The 17,956-nt window shown below is 35.5% G+C and overlaps 1 protein-coding gene across 1 annotated transcript; it reads left to right on the forward strand.

The window, feature by feature from the left end:
- Positions 1 to 12,808, forward strand: LOC136833160 (SH3 domain-containing protein Dlish-like). The gene is given in 10 exon segments (XM_067094864.1): positions 1 to 267; positions 2,504 to 2,706; positions 6,671 to 6,805; positions 7,157 to 7,256; positions 8,737 to 8,867; positions 9,052 to 9,060; positions 9,062 to 9,242; positions 9,886 to 10,079; positions 10,229 to 10,429; positions 12,668 to 12,808. Coding segments are annotated over 9 exon segments (1,167 nt in total). The 5' UTR covers positions 1 to 218; the 3' UTR covers positions 10,394 to 10,429; positions 12,668 to 12,808.
- Positions 12,809 to 17,956: the final 5,148 nt, after the last annotated feature.

Here is a 17,956-nt window from a genome sequence, read left to right on the forward strand (position 1 = left end):
CTTGATGTGCCAAATCGCTTGTGTTTCTACGGTTTACGGAAATTTCTTTGATACCAGTGATTTCTGCGAGTTGTAACCTGCACCATAAATTAGTTCGGCAGAATCCAGTTTGATTATGCGCTGTAAAAGATAGCACTTAAGTGACCCTAGACCCCCGTTAAAAACTTGGAATTGAAGGAAGAAACGCGGCATCGACGCTCGTCTTAGAAAACAGCAAGATGGCTTTTCTGTGTCCAGTCAGAATCCGACGAAACAAGAAAAAGAAAGGTAAGAGGCTTGAGCACTTATATTTTTATGAGGCATATTTTACCCATGTAGAATTCAGCCTTACCTCGAATTTCTGTTTCACAAACACTGAACCAGGTCTCATAGCACTAATCTTAAATCGACTTGACTTGAACAGGTTAAGGTAATATTCTTTACTATACTTTATTCCAAGTAGCTATGAGGTAATATTGCGAATCCTCAGGAGTTATCCCTGTGACAGATTATTATATACCAGACCCACCTTGCTGCCCAGATGCTGACTTGACATGAATCATAGGCTTGGTTTGGATAGGTTCTTAGGGTAAAATGCATTGAAGTTACCCTTTTGCTTGGCTACCATTAATGTAGGCATACACTTAACAGTCCACTCATACTAGCATATATACTATCACATAAAATTATATATATTATATATATATATAATGTGTAAAATTATGCTAATCTGTTTCATATAACTGGGGGCAACTCCAGAGGACAAAAAAAATACATTATTACCACCATATTCTTAATTTAGCTTGCTTAATCATGGTGAAGCCATGTGCAACAAACTTCCACATTATCTGCTTTGTAAACAAGCACTGAAGGCCCATCAGCAACTAGCCTAGTCTAGTCAAACATTGGTATTCAGTACCACACACACCCACTTATTTGCATTTCCATTATTTTAAATAAGGATCTCAAGATATACCCTCAGCAGTTTTATGGCTTACCTTGTAATTGGTACTACCAACAGAAACCAAATATAGCAAAATACCTCACCAGGGTAGCCTGTGTTATTGACTTGGTTAGTCTCACCATTTAACTTTAGCAGTGCACCAAAGTTCCAGAATCGTGGATTGTACATCTTATGTATCTATAATGGTTTAATTTTTAGTACCCACTTGGGTACATTGCCAAGTTACTAGCACATAGTATACTGGTGAGTATATTTTTATATAAGATACTTAGCCTCAATGGGTAGTGGTCTCTGAGGACAATTGGTAACATTTTGGACCTTATTGGGATAATAAGGACCTTCCTTTCCAATACCCTTTCCACTCCCAGTCCGCAGTATTGCAGTCTTACATGTTTTACACGTTTTATCAACTTACATACATTATGGATAGCCCGTGCAGTACTTTGTGGCTCGCTCAATGAGTGCTTAATAAAGTTTTGATTTTATATCCAGTCAACTGCTAAAAGTTATAGGCAAGCTGGGAAGTACCCTGCATGTGCTCTAATCCAAACCCAAGAGAAACTAGTAAACACATAAAGTAAAAGGAAAGGAATATGTTTGGTAATTTTGTGTAGGGTCACAATTAGCAGGAGTTTATTTTTCCGAAGGCCTGCTCTAGAAATGCTATCATAAAAATCCATTTTCATTTCATTTTTCAAGTTGTACGTGAAGCCAGTGTTGGGTTGATGTAGTCTGCTGTAAGATAATGGAGTTGTTAACGACAGTTAATTTTATTTTTGCCTCCATCATGCTATACCCTGTTGTAGGCTGATCAGTGTAATTGCCAAGGATATAAAATAGTAAGACTTTGTCTATCATGGAAAAGCCAGAATCTTGTATGTTAATTGGTTCAAGTTTGGAGCTCCACACCAGTCCTCCCTCATCCTGTAATGCTTTCCAGGGTGGGGTACGGATGGTTTAATCCAAGCCAACAAACCATTAATGATAGAATATGTATCTTAGGAAAATTGCATTATCCCAACTACATGGACAAAGTAAATCTGTTGGTATTGTTTTCATATTCTTTTGTGACAAACAATAGATAGTTCTGATTATTTTCATATGTACTACTGTAATTCATACTTTGAAGTTGTCTTAGTTATGTTCACCTTGGATATCCCACCTAATATTACACATGAACATGGATGCTCATGCTTAATGCTGTGATGGATCGTGGCTTTAACTTTGGTAAATGTGTCAGCTTGAAGAATTTCCTTACATTGTTTTACAATGCATCTTCTGTTGAAGGTATCATTGTTTGTTTGTCCTTGTCTTCTATAGATTTTTTAATTGTGTATGTGTTGCCTATTATTTTAAGTTTGGGAAAGGCATTCTTCTGGGAGGTTTTTGCTGGAATCAAGCACAATTATTGACATGCTCAGTAGATACTTTGCCATGCTTGTAGTGAAACATGATTATCTTGAAGATTAAACATGAAAAGGTCCAATTATTATGCTCCCCAGGAAGACAAAGACATGTGTTTTCCTTACTCAGGATAACTAATTATTTTACGTTCATCAGGTTCGGGTGGCTATGTATCTGAAGGAGAAGAAAAAGTTGTTCGGGCCCCAGGTCTTGGTCGCATCACTGGGTCAGCCTCCATAGAAACTTTAGTCAGAGTGGGCCTTGAAAAAGAAGCGGGTCTCTCTCCAGATAGTAAGATGGTGGTGCTTCATGACTTCACCCCCTGTGTAGATGATGAACTTGAAGTTAAGAGGGGAAATGTAAGTATAGTACTGTATTAGTCAGTTTCTTTATACTTTTCAAACTTTTTTCTATTATTAGTTAATTTTGTTGTAGGTACATGAAACTGGAGATTATTTGTGACGGTATTATGGCGTACCTTTATTATTTCAAGATTTTAATTTTAACCCTTTCATTTGGTGAACCTTTCCAAAAAAAAGTTAAGTATACCTTAGTTTTACCAGACCATTGAGCTGATTAACAGCTCTCCTAGGGCTGGCCCGAAGGATTAGACTTATTTAACGTGGCTAAGAACCAACTGGTTACTTAGCAACGGGACCTACGGCTTATTGTGGAATCCAAACCACATTATAGCGAGAAATGAATTTCTATCACCAGAAATAAATTCCTCTAACTCTTCATTAGCCGTCTGGAGAGTCGAACTCTGGCCTAACGAGTGCTAGGCCACAACTCTGCTGACTCGCCCAACGAAGAGCTGTGAACCTTTCCAAGTCATTCTGGTGATAGTTTATTTTGAAAAAGAATAGATTTAATTTGCATTGATATGTGCTAAAAATTGTTCTGTGGTTGTTAGAAATTGCCAGGATTAACACAACAGAGCATCATGAAGGACTCTGGTTTTGGATTCTGGATGAGACATAGGTGGCCCAAAGGATTAACAGCCATTTGCCCATACATATAGATGTTTTGTGGCTGAGTGTATTTAAGAGACAGTTAAAATCAACTTATTAGTCCTTTATTAAAGAACCTATACAATTCATAAAAGTATGTGTCCAAAGGGGATTAAACTAGCGTTTTAATATTTTTAGTCTCGGTTTTGCATTGCATTTCAAGCTGGTGTTCCTGTGATGTATCTTTGTGTGCTGATGGCACTGCTACCTGCTTCTGAAGGTTGGCATTTCTGGTTCAGACTTTGTTTTGCTTTTATTAAATAAGACTTTCGAAGAAGATTTGAATAATTCAGAAGAAACTGTGTTGTATTTCGAAAGTACTGTACTCAGATTAGGTCGGATAGTATTTGCCCATTGGTTCTCATATCTACAATATTGACAAAACTGTCAAAAAGTCAGAAATGACATTAGTGAGAACAAGGGTTGTGAGTGATTTAAAGGTTGCTTATGAGTGGCACAGGCAAGGGACAAGTTATTGCACTGTTGCACAGTGTTCTAGATCCCTAAGACCCCTTCCCACTCAAGTTAGGGCCAGGGAGAACCCAGTAGTGGCTGACGACTCAGCAGGAAGCCTGATGGGCCCACCTAATCTCCCACCTCTATCTTGTATGGACAGTGCAGTGCAATAATGTTGCAAGTGAAGGCATTCAACCCATGAGCTAGGCATGAACTCGGGACCATCACTTTTAAGTCCATGCAAAACCAACTTAGCTATCATGACCCTGGTTGGTTGAGGATAGTGATGATCCTCATGTCCAGCAAGCAGATTCAAGCTCTTGCTGTTTGTGCACAGAATATTTATGATGACAGTCAAGATGACACTCTTATTCTTGTTATGCCCAGGTTTAGCACATTCTTGGAAGCTCACAATATCCTCACCAACTGCTGACTGTCATAACTGTGACAAGGTCTGATTTAGTAATGTCTTAATCAACTTGACTTGTAATGCAAAGACCACTGTTGTCAGGCTTCAGCAGCAGCAGTCCTTTCAGAATGGGGTCACTCCCCCAAAGCATTCATATTCATTGCTGTTAGCTTATTTAGTAGCTCCATCTACTGCATCAGAATTGCATGACACTACTGTCAGGCTTCAGTAGCAACAATCCCTTCAGAATGGGGTTGATGATTTCTTCAGGGTCACTACCTTGCAACATTCGCTTTTATTACCATCAGCTTATTCAGTAGCCCCATGTACTGCATCAGAATTGGATGCCAGTGCATCCTGCCATCATTGTTCTAGTGTCAGACCCCTCTCCCTCCTTGATGGTGGCACCTGAGTTGGACATCTTGCTTGGGAAAAAACCCAAGTCAGATACTATTTTTGGGTTATATACACCATATATATTCATGTATCATGCGACTTTTGAAGACCTAATTTTGAAGCTAATTTTAAGGGGGTTGCATCATACACGATATAACATTAACTCATGTAATATTTACACATCGGTATCGTATTATAAAATACAAACATAACAAATACAGTACAGTATTCATCTTTCCCATGGATCTTTTAAAAAGTTATGCTTTACTTCACTGTATCCAATAATATTGTATGTACGTACAGTAGTCTCATATTACTATTGTATTATAAAATACAAACATAGTGATCATGTGCCATTTGCTTTGTTTAGGTTTTCGTGGAACAACGATACCGTTCAGGAATTTTTGTTCAGGCATCAGTTTCTGTTTAAAGATAACCTTGGGGGAAAGTTTTGTCCCATCTGCCATAGGCCTACACATGAAAACAACAGTAAAATGTGTTCTTTCATGCCCAGTAGTTTTGATTAAAACATCTTTCTCTCCAATTTTATTTACAGTCGAGTTTAATGGCTTATTGAAGTTTAGGGGAGTTTCATCCATGTTGCCAATGCATAATAATTTATAGTCATTAGCAGCTTGAACATTGTTTGTTTTCTCAGCTTCATCTACAACTTGCAGGTCAAGTTTAGAACTTAAATAACTAGAAGATGGGATAAAGAGATGGGGGAAAAGAGGTTAGTATATTGTAATTCGGTCTCTCAAAAAAGGACCTCCCATGATACATGAGATACACAGTAAAATAATTTTTTATGGGTGAAAATTCGGGGGTCGCACGATATGCGAGATTACGTGTTACACGAGTATATACGGTAACTGCTGAGTCCATCACACTTTGCACGCCTACAGCTGCCAGTGCTGACATAGTGCCACAGTCAAGGACTGAGGTGTAGTGCCTCTTCTGTTACCACTAGGTCACATGGAAACAACCTTCTACAGTAGATCAGTTAGATGTCTGATCTGGTAAATGTCAGAATGATTTCCTAAGGCTCCTTACTGAAAGACATTTGAATGAGAAAGTAAAGGAGAAAACTGTGTTGTTTTCATTCTTCAATTTAATTTTGAATATTTATAGCAATCACTATACAGTACAGTATTTTACTATTTTTGTCAAAATGATCTCGTAGTTGTCTGCACAACTCAAAAGATAACACTACTACAGTGGTGCACTGTACAACTGTGATTATGAGTAAGAGAGATAGAAAGCATGCATGGTGTACATTGCAGTTGTTATTGCAACTGTTGTATTGAATACAGTATAATAATTATGCTCTTTTGCTGGAGTATACCAGTGATATTATATACTGTACCATATAATAAAGTATACACTACTGTATAGGCACTGTAAGTGTGCATTCACAATTATAAAAGCTCTCATGATATGAGTATATCAGTTATATTCTAGCATATAATACAATATACAGCACTGTATGGACACTGTATATACAGTACAACTACAAAAACATGCAGTTTTTCATTGATCCTTGCCTACATATGTAATGAATGTACAGCATCTGCTCCTGATGAGTCCAGGTGAACTTTTCCCTCATTAGCCTATTTCCTTAGGATGCAGTATTGCATGGTGGAATTGTAAGGTACAGTACCATAACAATTATGGTTGCCTAATACTTAATCCTTTGTATGATGTAGCAGGCTACCTTGTTGCCCAACTTCTGTAACTTGGGTTCTAATTTTACTTTTCATTTGAAAACAAATCCCATATTCAAGTCCTTTACTTCATAGTTGTAAGGCTGAAATTCAAAGTATCTAATTACATTGCTACCCATTTTGCCTCCCTTTACAAGTCATTGTAAAAATAGCTTCGTTAATACTGTACTGTGTGTATCTTTAAAGTACTGAATTGAATTTAGCAGTTGGAAAATATATTAAATACTTTTAACTTTATTTCATCATCATCCATATTCATTATTCTTTGTACTGACAGAAGTGATCCTTCAATCATTGAAAGAACTGTTGTGGTATTTTTCCATTTCAGGTTGTAAATGTATTGTACCAAGAGAATGACTGGGTATATGTCATTGCAGAGCATGGTCAGCAAGAAGGCTTCATCCCGCATTCTTACTGTGCACCTTTTGGTTCACAATTAGGGGAGCTTACCATTAATCATAAAGTGAGTATAGTACTACAGTGTTTGTCAATTTGTTTTGAATCAGTAAGACCCTTTACTATATTTTCCCATTAACTTGGAATGTTAGTGCATTTGTTGGTTATTAAACATTGTGCATTTGCTTTCCATCCAGTTAAATAGTACATGATATAAAGTCATAGTTTTAAAACTGATGATGGTCATATGTACTGTAGATTTGAGCTCAGTAGTAGTGGTGTAAACGTAAGTCCCCTTTGTATGGAAAAAAGGCTCTTGTTTCTCTGAAACACAATATCACATTTTCAGTAGGCTTTAATTAAGCTAGATTAGAGTATAAATGAGTATAAAGCAAAATACAGTGCCACTGATTTTCAGAAAAAAATGCCTCGAGACCACAATTCTACAGATGGTGGAGGTGGAGGACTCGACACAGATCACAACACAACTATAGGCACTATCAACTCAGGTGGAACAGGTGAGTGGATGAACTATTTTCTGTGTTTTAAGATATGCCATGGATGTATTGCTGACAGAAAGATTTTTTAAAATATTTGGTTTTTAAGGCCTGGAGCATTTTTCCTTTAGTGAAAAATTTGAATACAATTTAAGTAAAGCTAGGTGGCCAAGGAAAATATTTTTAAAATCTTTTGTAAACTTTAAGGGATCAACTTTTAACAATTAATGTATTGAAATTCATCTTCATATTTATTTAGTCTTGTGTGAACGACCAAAAGAGCCCAGGTTTTTTTTAAGTAGGATTTTTTAACATATGGTAGAATGGATGTGCTATAATTTCCTTTTATTTATATAGTTAAAGAAAAAAAATCTGTTAGAATCTGCACTCACAGAAGTATAGGTCAATAAGTTAATCATGGTCATAGTTTTTTTTTCAAGATGTTGCTATTAGATTATTTTCAAGATGTTGAGAGGAGACTCATTCAGGCTTAGGAAGAAATATTAACCTTTACAGGAAGGGCTGAAATATATATTAAGCACACCGATATACCGAGCAAACGTTAAGGTTGGCCAATTTAAGAAAAAAAACACATCAATGGAAAGAGGAAGATTTGCAAATGCACGTGGTGTAAGAAAAAATTTATAAAAAATTTTCTGTACCTGCCACAGAAAGTTGAAGGTGAATATTTCCAACCATGTGTGGGGCCTCTTTTCCAAGACACTCATAAAAATATGCTAATTTTACCAAGTGTATACATGTTTTTTCTAATTTTATTTTATAAAATTATAATTACAGCCCACACAATATCATAACAGATAAGAGCTAAAATCAGTAACAAATTCTAAGTATATTTATTGTAAAATATTTATGAGATGTACTGAGATGGGGAGATGCAGTACCTTGTTGTGAGGTATAAATGTTTTATCTATTATTTCTTTGCATTTTACTTTTGCAAAATTACAATGATAGTTGATATACTATCATAAAAGATAAGAACCAAAATCAACAGCAATCCTTGGGTATGTTTATAAGCAAATAAATAAAAAGACGACCTGGGATAGGGATGTGCAGTACCTTTCCCCCCATGAAATCCCAAGTCACACTGATCCACCTCTATCCTTTACCGAGATATACTAGAGTTGCCATCATTTATGGCCCATTGAAGTGATATGAAAATTTTCCTTGCAAAATTCGTTGAAACCGTATGGTGCGAAAAATTGATTCTCACCTGAGACAGTCCACTCCTCACTCTACCTAGAGCTGTTATTATACCTCAAATGATCATGTCCATCCAGTAAGGGTTAATGAGTATTGTTGCTTTAATGTTAATATAATATTTTTCACCCAACGGATGTTTTAGCTGATTTTGTTTACGAGCTGTTTTATAGTAGTTGTTGTTCAGTGAATGATAGCTTTGTACTATTTCTTGTGTGATTTAAAATGAAATATCTGAAAAATGTGTTCAGGTATTTTACTATTTCCTTTGTGATTTATATAGATAATCCAGGATTAGTTGGTTCAGATAACGAAAGTTACGGCGGAAAGCTTATTAGTGTACCACCTAATCGAACTCCTGATTCTTCAGTTCAAAGTGGCTCTGCAACTCCTGACATTCATCCGTTTTTCAAAGTGAGTAGAATGGTGTTTCTTCTTCTCTCCCTCTTAATGTTTGCTCTGAATTGTGAATTTTTCTTTTGTCTTTCATAATGTTTGCCCTACATTGTGCATATGGTTACTGGTATATGTTTTTAGAAAACATATAGCATTGATAAATGCTTTCATTTTGATTTTGAACTTCTATTTTTCAACCAAGGACCCGGCGGGGAAGGTATATTGTTTTGTATACTTTCATTGCGAGAGATGAAAATGATGTCAGCGTAGAAAGAGGAGAGTTTGTTACAGTTCTTAATAGAGAGGATCCAGATTGGTACTGGATTTTAAGATCAGATGGTCAAGAAGGATTTGTCCCATCTGGCTTTGTTTATCCTGCTGATGTGATTCAAGGTAAGCAGATTAAAGCATTGCTGTACGTTTGAAATGGGAAGTAACTGAGTAATGTACTAACAGGGGGTGTATTTAATATGCCCTTTATGGGTAGATTCCCTCAGGTGAAATTTGCATGACAAATGTTACAGTCAGCACATTTTAGTAGACTTTGTTGAAAGAAGCACTAATTTATTGCATGGTAGATTCATGTATGAATTGCTAGGTTAAGTTAGCCACATAGAATAATGCACTTTTTATAACAAATTCAAAGATTTTATGACTTGTTTGTAAGTGTAGACTGACTGAAGTTTTAAATTTTGAAGTAATAAAAATTGTAGACTTATGCATGACATTTAAAAATTTCCAGCAAAAACCTAAATCTCGTAACCCTTCCATTCTGGACAAATGGTAGAGGCTTGAAGTTGTAACAGACAATTCTTAAAGCAGAGGTACTTCTTTTTTTCATTATGTCTAAGAACATTTCATGTAGCATAAAGCACTTGTCTAGAAGAGGATCATGTACAGTTTTTAAAGTCATATTTGACTAAAAAGATGTGTATTGTCTGTCTGTAAAGGAATTTTGACTTGTCTGTTACTGAAAAATACAGATTTGATCTTTGTATCACAGTAAGCACATTTTTATTTTTACAAATGTTTTCAGATCACTTAGAGCAAGGTGGTGCTACTACTGGGGCAGGGGGCGTTGGAGTGATGGGAGGATCGTTACATGGCAATTTGGGTAGTATGGGTGGTCATCAGCTAGGATATGGCGCCTCTCAGCATCATGGCAACCCTGGGAATAGTGATGATTTGCGGTTCCATGGCTCAGAATTAGTAATGCTTTATGACTACAAGGTACTTCTTTACAATAACAAATGAACTATGAAGGTTTAAAACTGTGAGTATGTTATAATGCTTTGAGTATATAAATCTTGTATATATACTGTACTGTATTATAGTTTTAATAGAGAATAATGAATCTTTATTAAACTTTTTATCATCAGGCCCAGGCTCCTGATGACTTGTCAGTTCGTCGAGGGGATTGGATTTATGCAGACCTCAATAACCAGACTGTTGATGGTTGGTTGTGGGCATATGCTCCCAAAACTCGCAAATATGGCTTCATACCGAAGGCTTATGCCCGACCTCCTGCCATGACCTCTCTATAGAAGAAGATTGTACAAAGTCATTTTATAGCAATGAATGTAAGTACAGCAAGAATAATAATAGTATTTTGTTAATGTAAATGGGTGTAGTAATATTTTATGTCTACAGCGTAAGAGGTAGTGCCTATTTTGATTGAACATGACTTATTGTGTTTATGGTGTCTGCCATAATGCATTTTTGTTCCTGGCAGGAACCTTGCTGTTTATCTGACAACTCTTTATTCTGCTTAGTAAGAAATCTGTAATGGTGCCTCTGAAAGCACTGGAACTCCATGTGACTGTCTCTACTGTTATGTCATCTTCTGATTGTCTCTACTGTTATGTCATCTTCAGAATGTCAGAAGATCTTCTTCTACTGCCAAGATGTGGAGGCTGTGTTCCTTATATGGCTATGCCCAAAGACCTTAAGTTGTTTGTGCTGGCTCTCCAATCTCTCAGTAACTTATTTGTGTTCAGGGCACTTGGAACTGGTGGTAATAAGAATACCTGTTCTTTTCCTCCAAACCAAATCAGATTTTCCTTGTCAAACTTCAAACTACCTGTTGCTCTCTGGTATCATTATTGTTTCTGATCATTTTTTGGACCTGATCATTTTGTTGCCGAACCGGTTGAGCTCAGACTGACCTGATGGACCGGAGTTCAAGCCCTGATGAAGAGTTAGAGGAATGTATTTTGGTGATAGAAATTGCCCTCCTTGATTCCACAGGTGTTGCTAAGTAACCAGCGTAAAATTAGAGCTGTTAATCAGCTCAGTGGTCTGGTAAAACATATGTCTTTTTGTGCATAGCCCTCTTCATGTGCCCTCCTTGCATGACCAGCTTATTCAGCAGTGCCATATGTCTCAGAAGTGACTACCACAGCACTGTGGTGTTTGCATCCTCAGGAATCAGTTTGACATGTCTCAAATGCTCTATCCCCAATCTCAGGAGCTGTTCATTGATGTTGTAAATTTTCTGATGTTTTGTTCTCACTAGGATGACTTTAGGGAAAAAAATTCATTGTTGGACTATCAACTGTTTCAGTTCTGAACTTACTCTCAAGTGATGTGAAAATTGATCAGTTGTCAAGATACCAACCTAGTCTCATGCCCTTTTGAGACTAACTTAGACTCCATCACCAGCAAATACTAAAGAGGCTATGGAAAAGTCAGAGCAAATGGACAAGAGTCACTAACATTCCTTTACACAGTACTTTCAATTTTTTGTGGTGGTGTTGGATGAATTTATCAGGTTATTGATGACCAGATATTACCATCCCATTGTATATTATTACCGAGTCCTTGTCCCTTAAAAGGGGTCTGTCTCTTAAACTTGGGCTGGTTTAGGTTGATCAATGGTCTGCAGCCTCCTGTTGCCTTGGGTACTACAACAGTCTTGTAGTAGCCATTGACATATCTTAAGTTCTCACTATTGTAGCTTTCATTAATGCATTTGTTTGGGTTTTGCCTTATGCTGTGAATTTCTTTGACATTTTCTTGTAGTCTTTAGGGTTATCAGGGATTATAATGTTTAGGGGTATACAGTGGAATATTGTATTACAGTATTCATGTTTAATGCAAAGTATCCATTTTGGTGGCTTTCCACATTTCTAGGCTGTGGCAATAACTTAGAGAAGATTGGAAATTTTTTTATTAAAATTTAACTGCCAGGAATTTAGTTAGAAAATATTCACATGTATTTTTAATTTTTTAGGGCTCTAGAATATGAAAATAATTCATATGTATTTGCCTTGTGTTAGGGCTCTAGAACAGGAAGTTATTGGAATTTTTATGGGTAGGTATGAACACTGTATTTATGGTTCAGTTCCTAATGCTATCTGTTTATTGTACTTGGATGCCATTCAACTAAACTTCATGCTAGAGATGGACATTTATTCCCTCCTGGTTATTGACTGTCACAGTCACATTATTTCCTTTTATCGACTTGCAAAGGCTCCAGCAGTTGTTATAACTTTATCAAGTAATATTACAGTAATTGTGATATTTGAAAGTGTGCCTATTACAGCCATGGAAGTGCTTATTGCTTTAGTAATTTGATAATGACTTCCAACACAAATCAGGGACCATCGATGTGCATGCTCATTTGTTTAGATTGAATATGTACCCCATGACACTGCATTTGGGAAGGTACAGGTAATTATTAATTGATGATTAACTAAGTTATACAAAAGGTGTAGCAGTTTTGATTGTTGATTTTAAGAAATATATATTTTTGTTGGATTTTGTATGTATGTCTTGATGTTTATATATCTATTCACTTGACTTTTTTCTGCTTTCAGGTAGGTTAGATTGCATATAACCAGTGTGAGATATATGGATGTTAGTGGAGCGTGTTGTCAAGAGATGATGCTCACAAGGTGAACACATGGATAGCATATCGCCATCCCAAAATGTATAATACTTTTGGTCTTGCAATTTACAGGACAGTGATATTTGAAGGTACAGTAACTAGATTTGATATGGAGACTGCTCCACAGAATAGTAGTATTTATAGAAATACTTTATTTTAGTACTGTACTTGTATTTCTTGTGCTCTGCTGTGCTAAGGGCTCAAATAACTGTAGGTTTTAAACAGTGTCAAAATTTACCAGAAACACTTGAGTATCTCATGATGTCCATCTTAGTGATGTCTTTTGTAGCTATACTCTGTAAGTGATTGTTGTTTTTTTAATTTGTAGGTTATTGATTTTGTAGATTTTATTTTTGTAGTGTTTGTGGCTCTTCAGTTAAATAAGTGACTATTAATTTATTAGCAGAATTCCCACCAAGTGCCAAATATTCACTATGCATCAAGTGGTTGATTGTGCTGGAGTATGTGTATATTGCTTTACAAGGTTGTATGTAGTTGTTACTGTAACCCATTAATGTTATTATGTACAGTACATATTGTTATCACTGAACATTTTAAAGTATTCTAGTACCACTTTGGCTGTATTGTGGCACAGATGATATTACTATTTTGTATTTTGATTGTGCAGAATAACAGTCTATATTTGTAAGTAGTTTTAACTTATGTGGTTGAGACCTTTATGTATATATGAAATGTTCCACTGTTTTCTGAAACTAAGTAGTTGTTGTTCAGTAATGGTGTTTGCCTTAAATACTTTCTAAAATGGAGTCTGTCCTGGTTCCCTTTATGTCCTTGTGAAGCTTTAGCTCCATTGTTTAAGGTTTCTAATATTTCAGGAATGAGCTCGTGTAGTTAGTAATGGGTACGTTGTAACTTATTTCCTTGATAGTATTGGATGACTTACCATTTGTTATTGAGTAACATTTTGTAAAACCTCTTTACTACAATGTTTAGCAAAGTTCCAAAACCCTATTTTACTTTATAGGGAATACAACGCGTAGAGGAAAATGATAAAACGAGAGTAAACAATAATATTATGTAATGTAGACATGATGTTTTGTTGTTTACATCAAACAAAAGAGTGTAGCATACCCTGTAATAAGTATTTGTTGGTGAAGCAGAAAGAAGCAAGAAATAAGAAATCATACACTTGTTAAACAATTTAGAAAAGTACAATATACTTGAGAAAATAGAAACAGATGATTAAATTATGATTTACTTTCATGATTTTCTTGACTGTTTTAATTTTCTTGAGGGTCATTGAACTTTTGTAGATTGTGTTTAATAAATGCATAATTTTTTACTTCTTGTTTCGTTCACCTTCACCTACTTTTATTTACTAAGGTTCCCTGTTGTGTGGCTGACCATAGAATGTTTGCTTTACCATTTAGAAGATAGTATAGTGTTCTTCTTACTTGGTATCTATGTAGTAATTTGACCCACGTTGACACCAGGTAGCTCATTTGCTTAAAACGAGAGTTTCAAGTTCACTTGATTAAAAGTCATTGCCTTTTTGTTTTGTTACAGATTAATTTAATCAGACCAGTGAGTCTTTTTTTCAAACTTACAGGGCTGGCCCAAAGAGTCTATTATTGATATAAGGGGGAAATAGGAACAAATAGAGTCAAAGGAGTTTTGATAGGTATATGGGAAGATCAGGTGAATAGATGAAAAGTAAAAATCAAAGAAACTCAGAGAAGTGCAGCTACAGATGCAAAGAGCGTTGACTGCTGTGTCTTTTACCCTGTATAAGGTATAATGTGCCTTCTTCCTACAGGTTTTGTGTACCATCTGGAAGGAAGAGCATGCACAGGTTTTCAAAAGGAAGTTTAATGATGTTACTATGTGTATGGCAGGTAGTTGGCACAAATGTCAAGCAACATGCTTCTAACAGGATGTCAGTGAAATGAAGGAAATCTGTTTGTGGAAAGTGACTTGAATGAGACCCTTTTAATCTTGGAAATTTCAAAAGTGGCATTTCCAAGATTAAAAGGGCTCACCATTTAGAAACCTCGTGGTGGTTGGAGAAGAAAATACATGCTCTACATATGAAGACCTCAGCTGTGGGAAATATACTTTGTATATGGTTGCTTAAGTATATCTTATGAATCATGAAAAGAAGATAATTAATCCATGAGAGAGGACTGGTGTTGTTAATCAGAATTTTTGTAAAATGCCCTTTGGAATTCAGGTAGAAGAATTAATACATTATTGAATGAACCAGCAAGTGGCTTCAGGGGTATAATGTAGGAATTTGAGTGACCTGCCAACTTTGGTACATGAAAATATGGAAACAAACATTGGCTGTATCAGAGGAATAGAGCTATAGATTTTGATGGAAAGGACTCTTCTTTGGAATTTTTCTATCCTAGTAGAGTATGTAACTACATTGTAACTGGCTTCGAAGAATGTGAAAATAATAGCAGTTCATGATTGCAGAAATATGTGTCTGTTTCTAGCTTCTACGAGTAGAGAACATGTGTTCCTGAGGTACAGGCCATTGTTGTGTGCTGTTTACCTAAAGGAAATGTAATTAAACAACTGAGTTATACAGTTTTTAGATCCTTAATGGGCTGACCCTAAAGGTCGGGTCCTCATGATTGGGGAACGTTAGAGCATGACAAATAGATTTAAGTTGGACAGACATGTGAAGTAACCAAAGGAAATGGGTGGAAAGTAGGCAAAAAGATGCTGTGAAGAATCTTTAATACTAATTACATTGTGCCGTTCAAGAGCTAATGTGGATGGTATGAACCTACTGGACACCATTGTTGAAAGTGATTTCTTAGAGTAGTTTAACTGTATTACTAAGCCAAAATACTTAGCCTTGAGAGGATTGAATAGTTTTTAGGAAGAAGAGTTATTGATGAGGTAAGAGGAAATACCGATCTCTTATCTATTTAATTTTATTGATGTGTGTTGATATAAGGTTTGCCTTTTTGTGAAATAAAAAAATCACAGGAAGTCCCCTTTAAATCAGAAGTGTAAAAGTGCCATGGACAAAAGGTATAAGAATTGTTGAAGGACTTGAAACCAGAAATAATTTTGTTGACATTTGATCAGGAGAGTGGAATCAGATGTAATGCAGAAAACAGGTCAAAGGTATGTGTTGTCAAGTCATGCTAGTCTGTAGATCATCTGTATATTATTTAGATGATTGACACAGTTGTAAAACAAGAAAGGGAGCTTGAATGTTGTTATTGACCAAGCTAGGAAGATGGAAAAAAACACTAGTTATAATCACTGTTATTTGTATACAGCATTTTGAATTTTGTTATGTTGGTCTTAGTTTTGTGATTTGGAAATGATTATGTATTAAAATTATCTTGGCATCGTGAATCTTATGATTAAACATCTATTACTGCATAACAGTTTTGCTGTATGACTACATAACAGTTTTGCTGTGACATGAAAAGTAAGTTGTCAGTAAACCGATTGTACTATTGTATGACATATCGTATTCCATGTTTTGTGTTTTTCATAGATACAAGGCTTATTTTATGTTTTCATTTAATGTTTTATGAATTGCAGTAAGATAGCTTTCCTTAAATAGAGAAAAGCTCTTAGTATAATTTTAAACTTTTCTACACAATAATTCTTGGAACTTCCTTTTTAGGATGGTGAATTTTATTTATTAATTCATTCTGTGAGTACTGAATTCTGTAGGTTTTGCAGTTATATCAGACCACTAAGATTGCTAGTGTAAATGAGGTTAAGTTATGTACGTGTAAGACTTGCTAATGCAGTTGTTTTTTCATTTGAAAGGGCACTACCTTTAGTGGTGTGAATCTCAGCACTTTGCTTAGTAATTTTATGGGGCTATTTCCTAAGTTGTATATGATAACTTAGGAAATGTTACATTATTTGTTTGCGTGGTAGTCTTTATATTTTGCCCAGAAAACAGCAATTGACAGTTAAGTACATTAAATTAGAATGACAGTGAACTTACCATTGATTGACAACTAGAATTCAGTACTGTACTTCAAAGTTCATGTTATTTATTTTAGTTTTAGCACACAGTATTTGGAATATGTGAAATATGTAAGTTAGGTAGTCATATCATTCATTTCAGTGTCCAGCTAGCAGTTGTGCATTATGAGTGGTTGATTTGTGGATGGATCAAACGGTATAAAACTTGTATATGTAGTTGGATACTGTACAGTGTTGATTTCACACATTGTATTTTTCCCTTTAGAAAGGTTATGCCCCTTTCTTTAGGTTGTGTATCTTTCGTACACAAAGAGTGAAAAGTAGGAATTATAGAAGTTGTAGGAAAGCAAGGAATATTAAACAGATTCAGGACTGAGGAAGAATAATGACAAGAAGAATAATAGCAAGCAAGAGAATGAAAAGGCAGTACAGAGTTCGAGCAGATTATTAACACTTAAAAATATACAAAGCAGATGCTTACACAAGAAAGGGCAAAGGAAAATGCTCTGAAAACGTGAGGACTAGGACTTGGGAAAAGGCAGTGGTTGAAGGCGTTCATTAACTTCAACCTTAACCTCCTCAAATAATCACAACACATGTCAGTTTCCACATCAGTAGGTGGAGAAAGAGTGCAAAAAATAAACGCAGGGACAGTGGTGGTTACATGCCTGCTTTTACGACCCAAGTTTCCTATATTACAGTGATCTAATTACCTGAATTTGTCTGATGTACAGTATTAAGGTTCTGACGATTCAGTATATTCTGATTTAAAGAACTTTGAAAAATGTGTCACCAATATGTCGTGGAGTAAGTTATGACAACTTGAGTGCAGTAATGTGATATATGCTATTGTGATTGACTGCGATCGTTATTTATGAAGAATGTAAATGCTCTAATATTTATTTTAATAAGTAGCTTTGCTCACATTGTTTTTCATCACATTCATCATTGTACAGTAATACTAGTTAATAGTACCGTAGTTAGTTCAGTCATTTGTATTTTATCATTGTCATGAGTTTAAATTTTTTATGTGTATATACATCCAATATATGTTGTTTGATAAAATAAATTGTCAAAAGATCTTCAGAATATCTTTAATCCTTATAAAGGTAATGAATACAGTATTGGATATAATTAGCAGTAAATGATACAAGGACTTTTTCTTCATTTTACTGAGTTGGGGAGAAAGTCCTGCTGATATCATATGTTTTTGTTTCATCATAAGTTTTATGGTGGTTAAAGTTAATTTGGTGGAGATTTTGGCAACAGATGCAACACGAGATAGAGG

This window comes from Macrobrachium rosenbergii, chromosome 51, assembly GCF_040412425.1.
Source record: "Macrobrachium rosenbergii isolate ZJJX-2024 chromosome 51, ASM4041242v1, whole genome shotgun sequence".
Classification (NCBI taxonomy): domain Eukaryota; kingdom Metazoa; phylum Arthropoda; class Malacostraca; order Decapoda; family Palaemonidae; genus Macrobrachium; species Macrobrachium rosenbergii.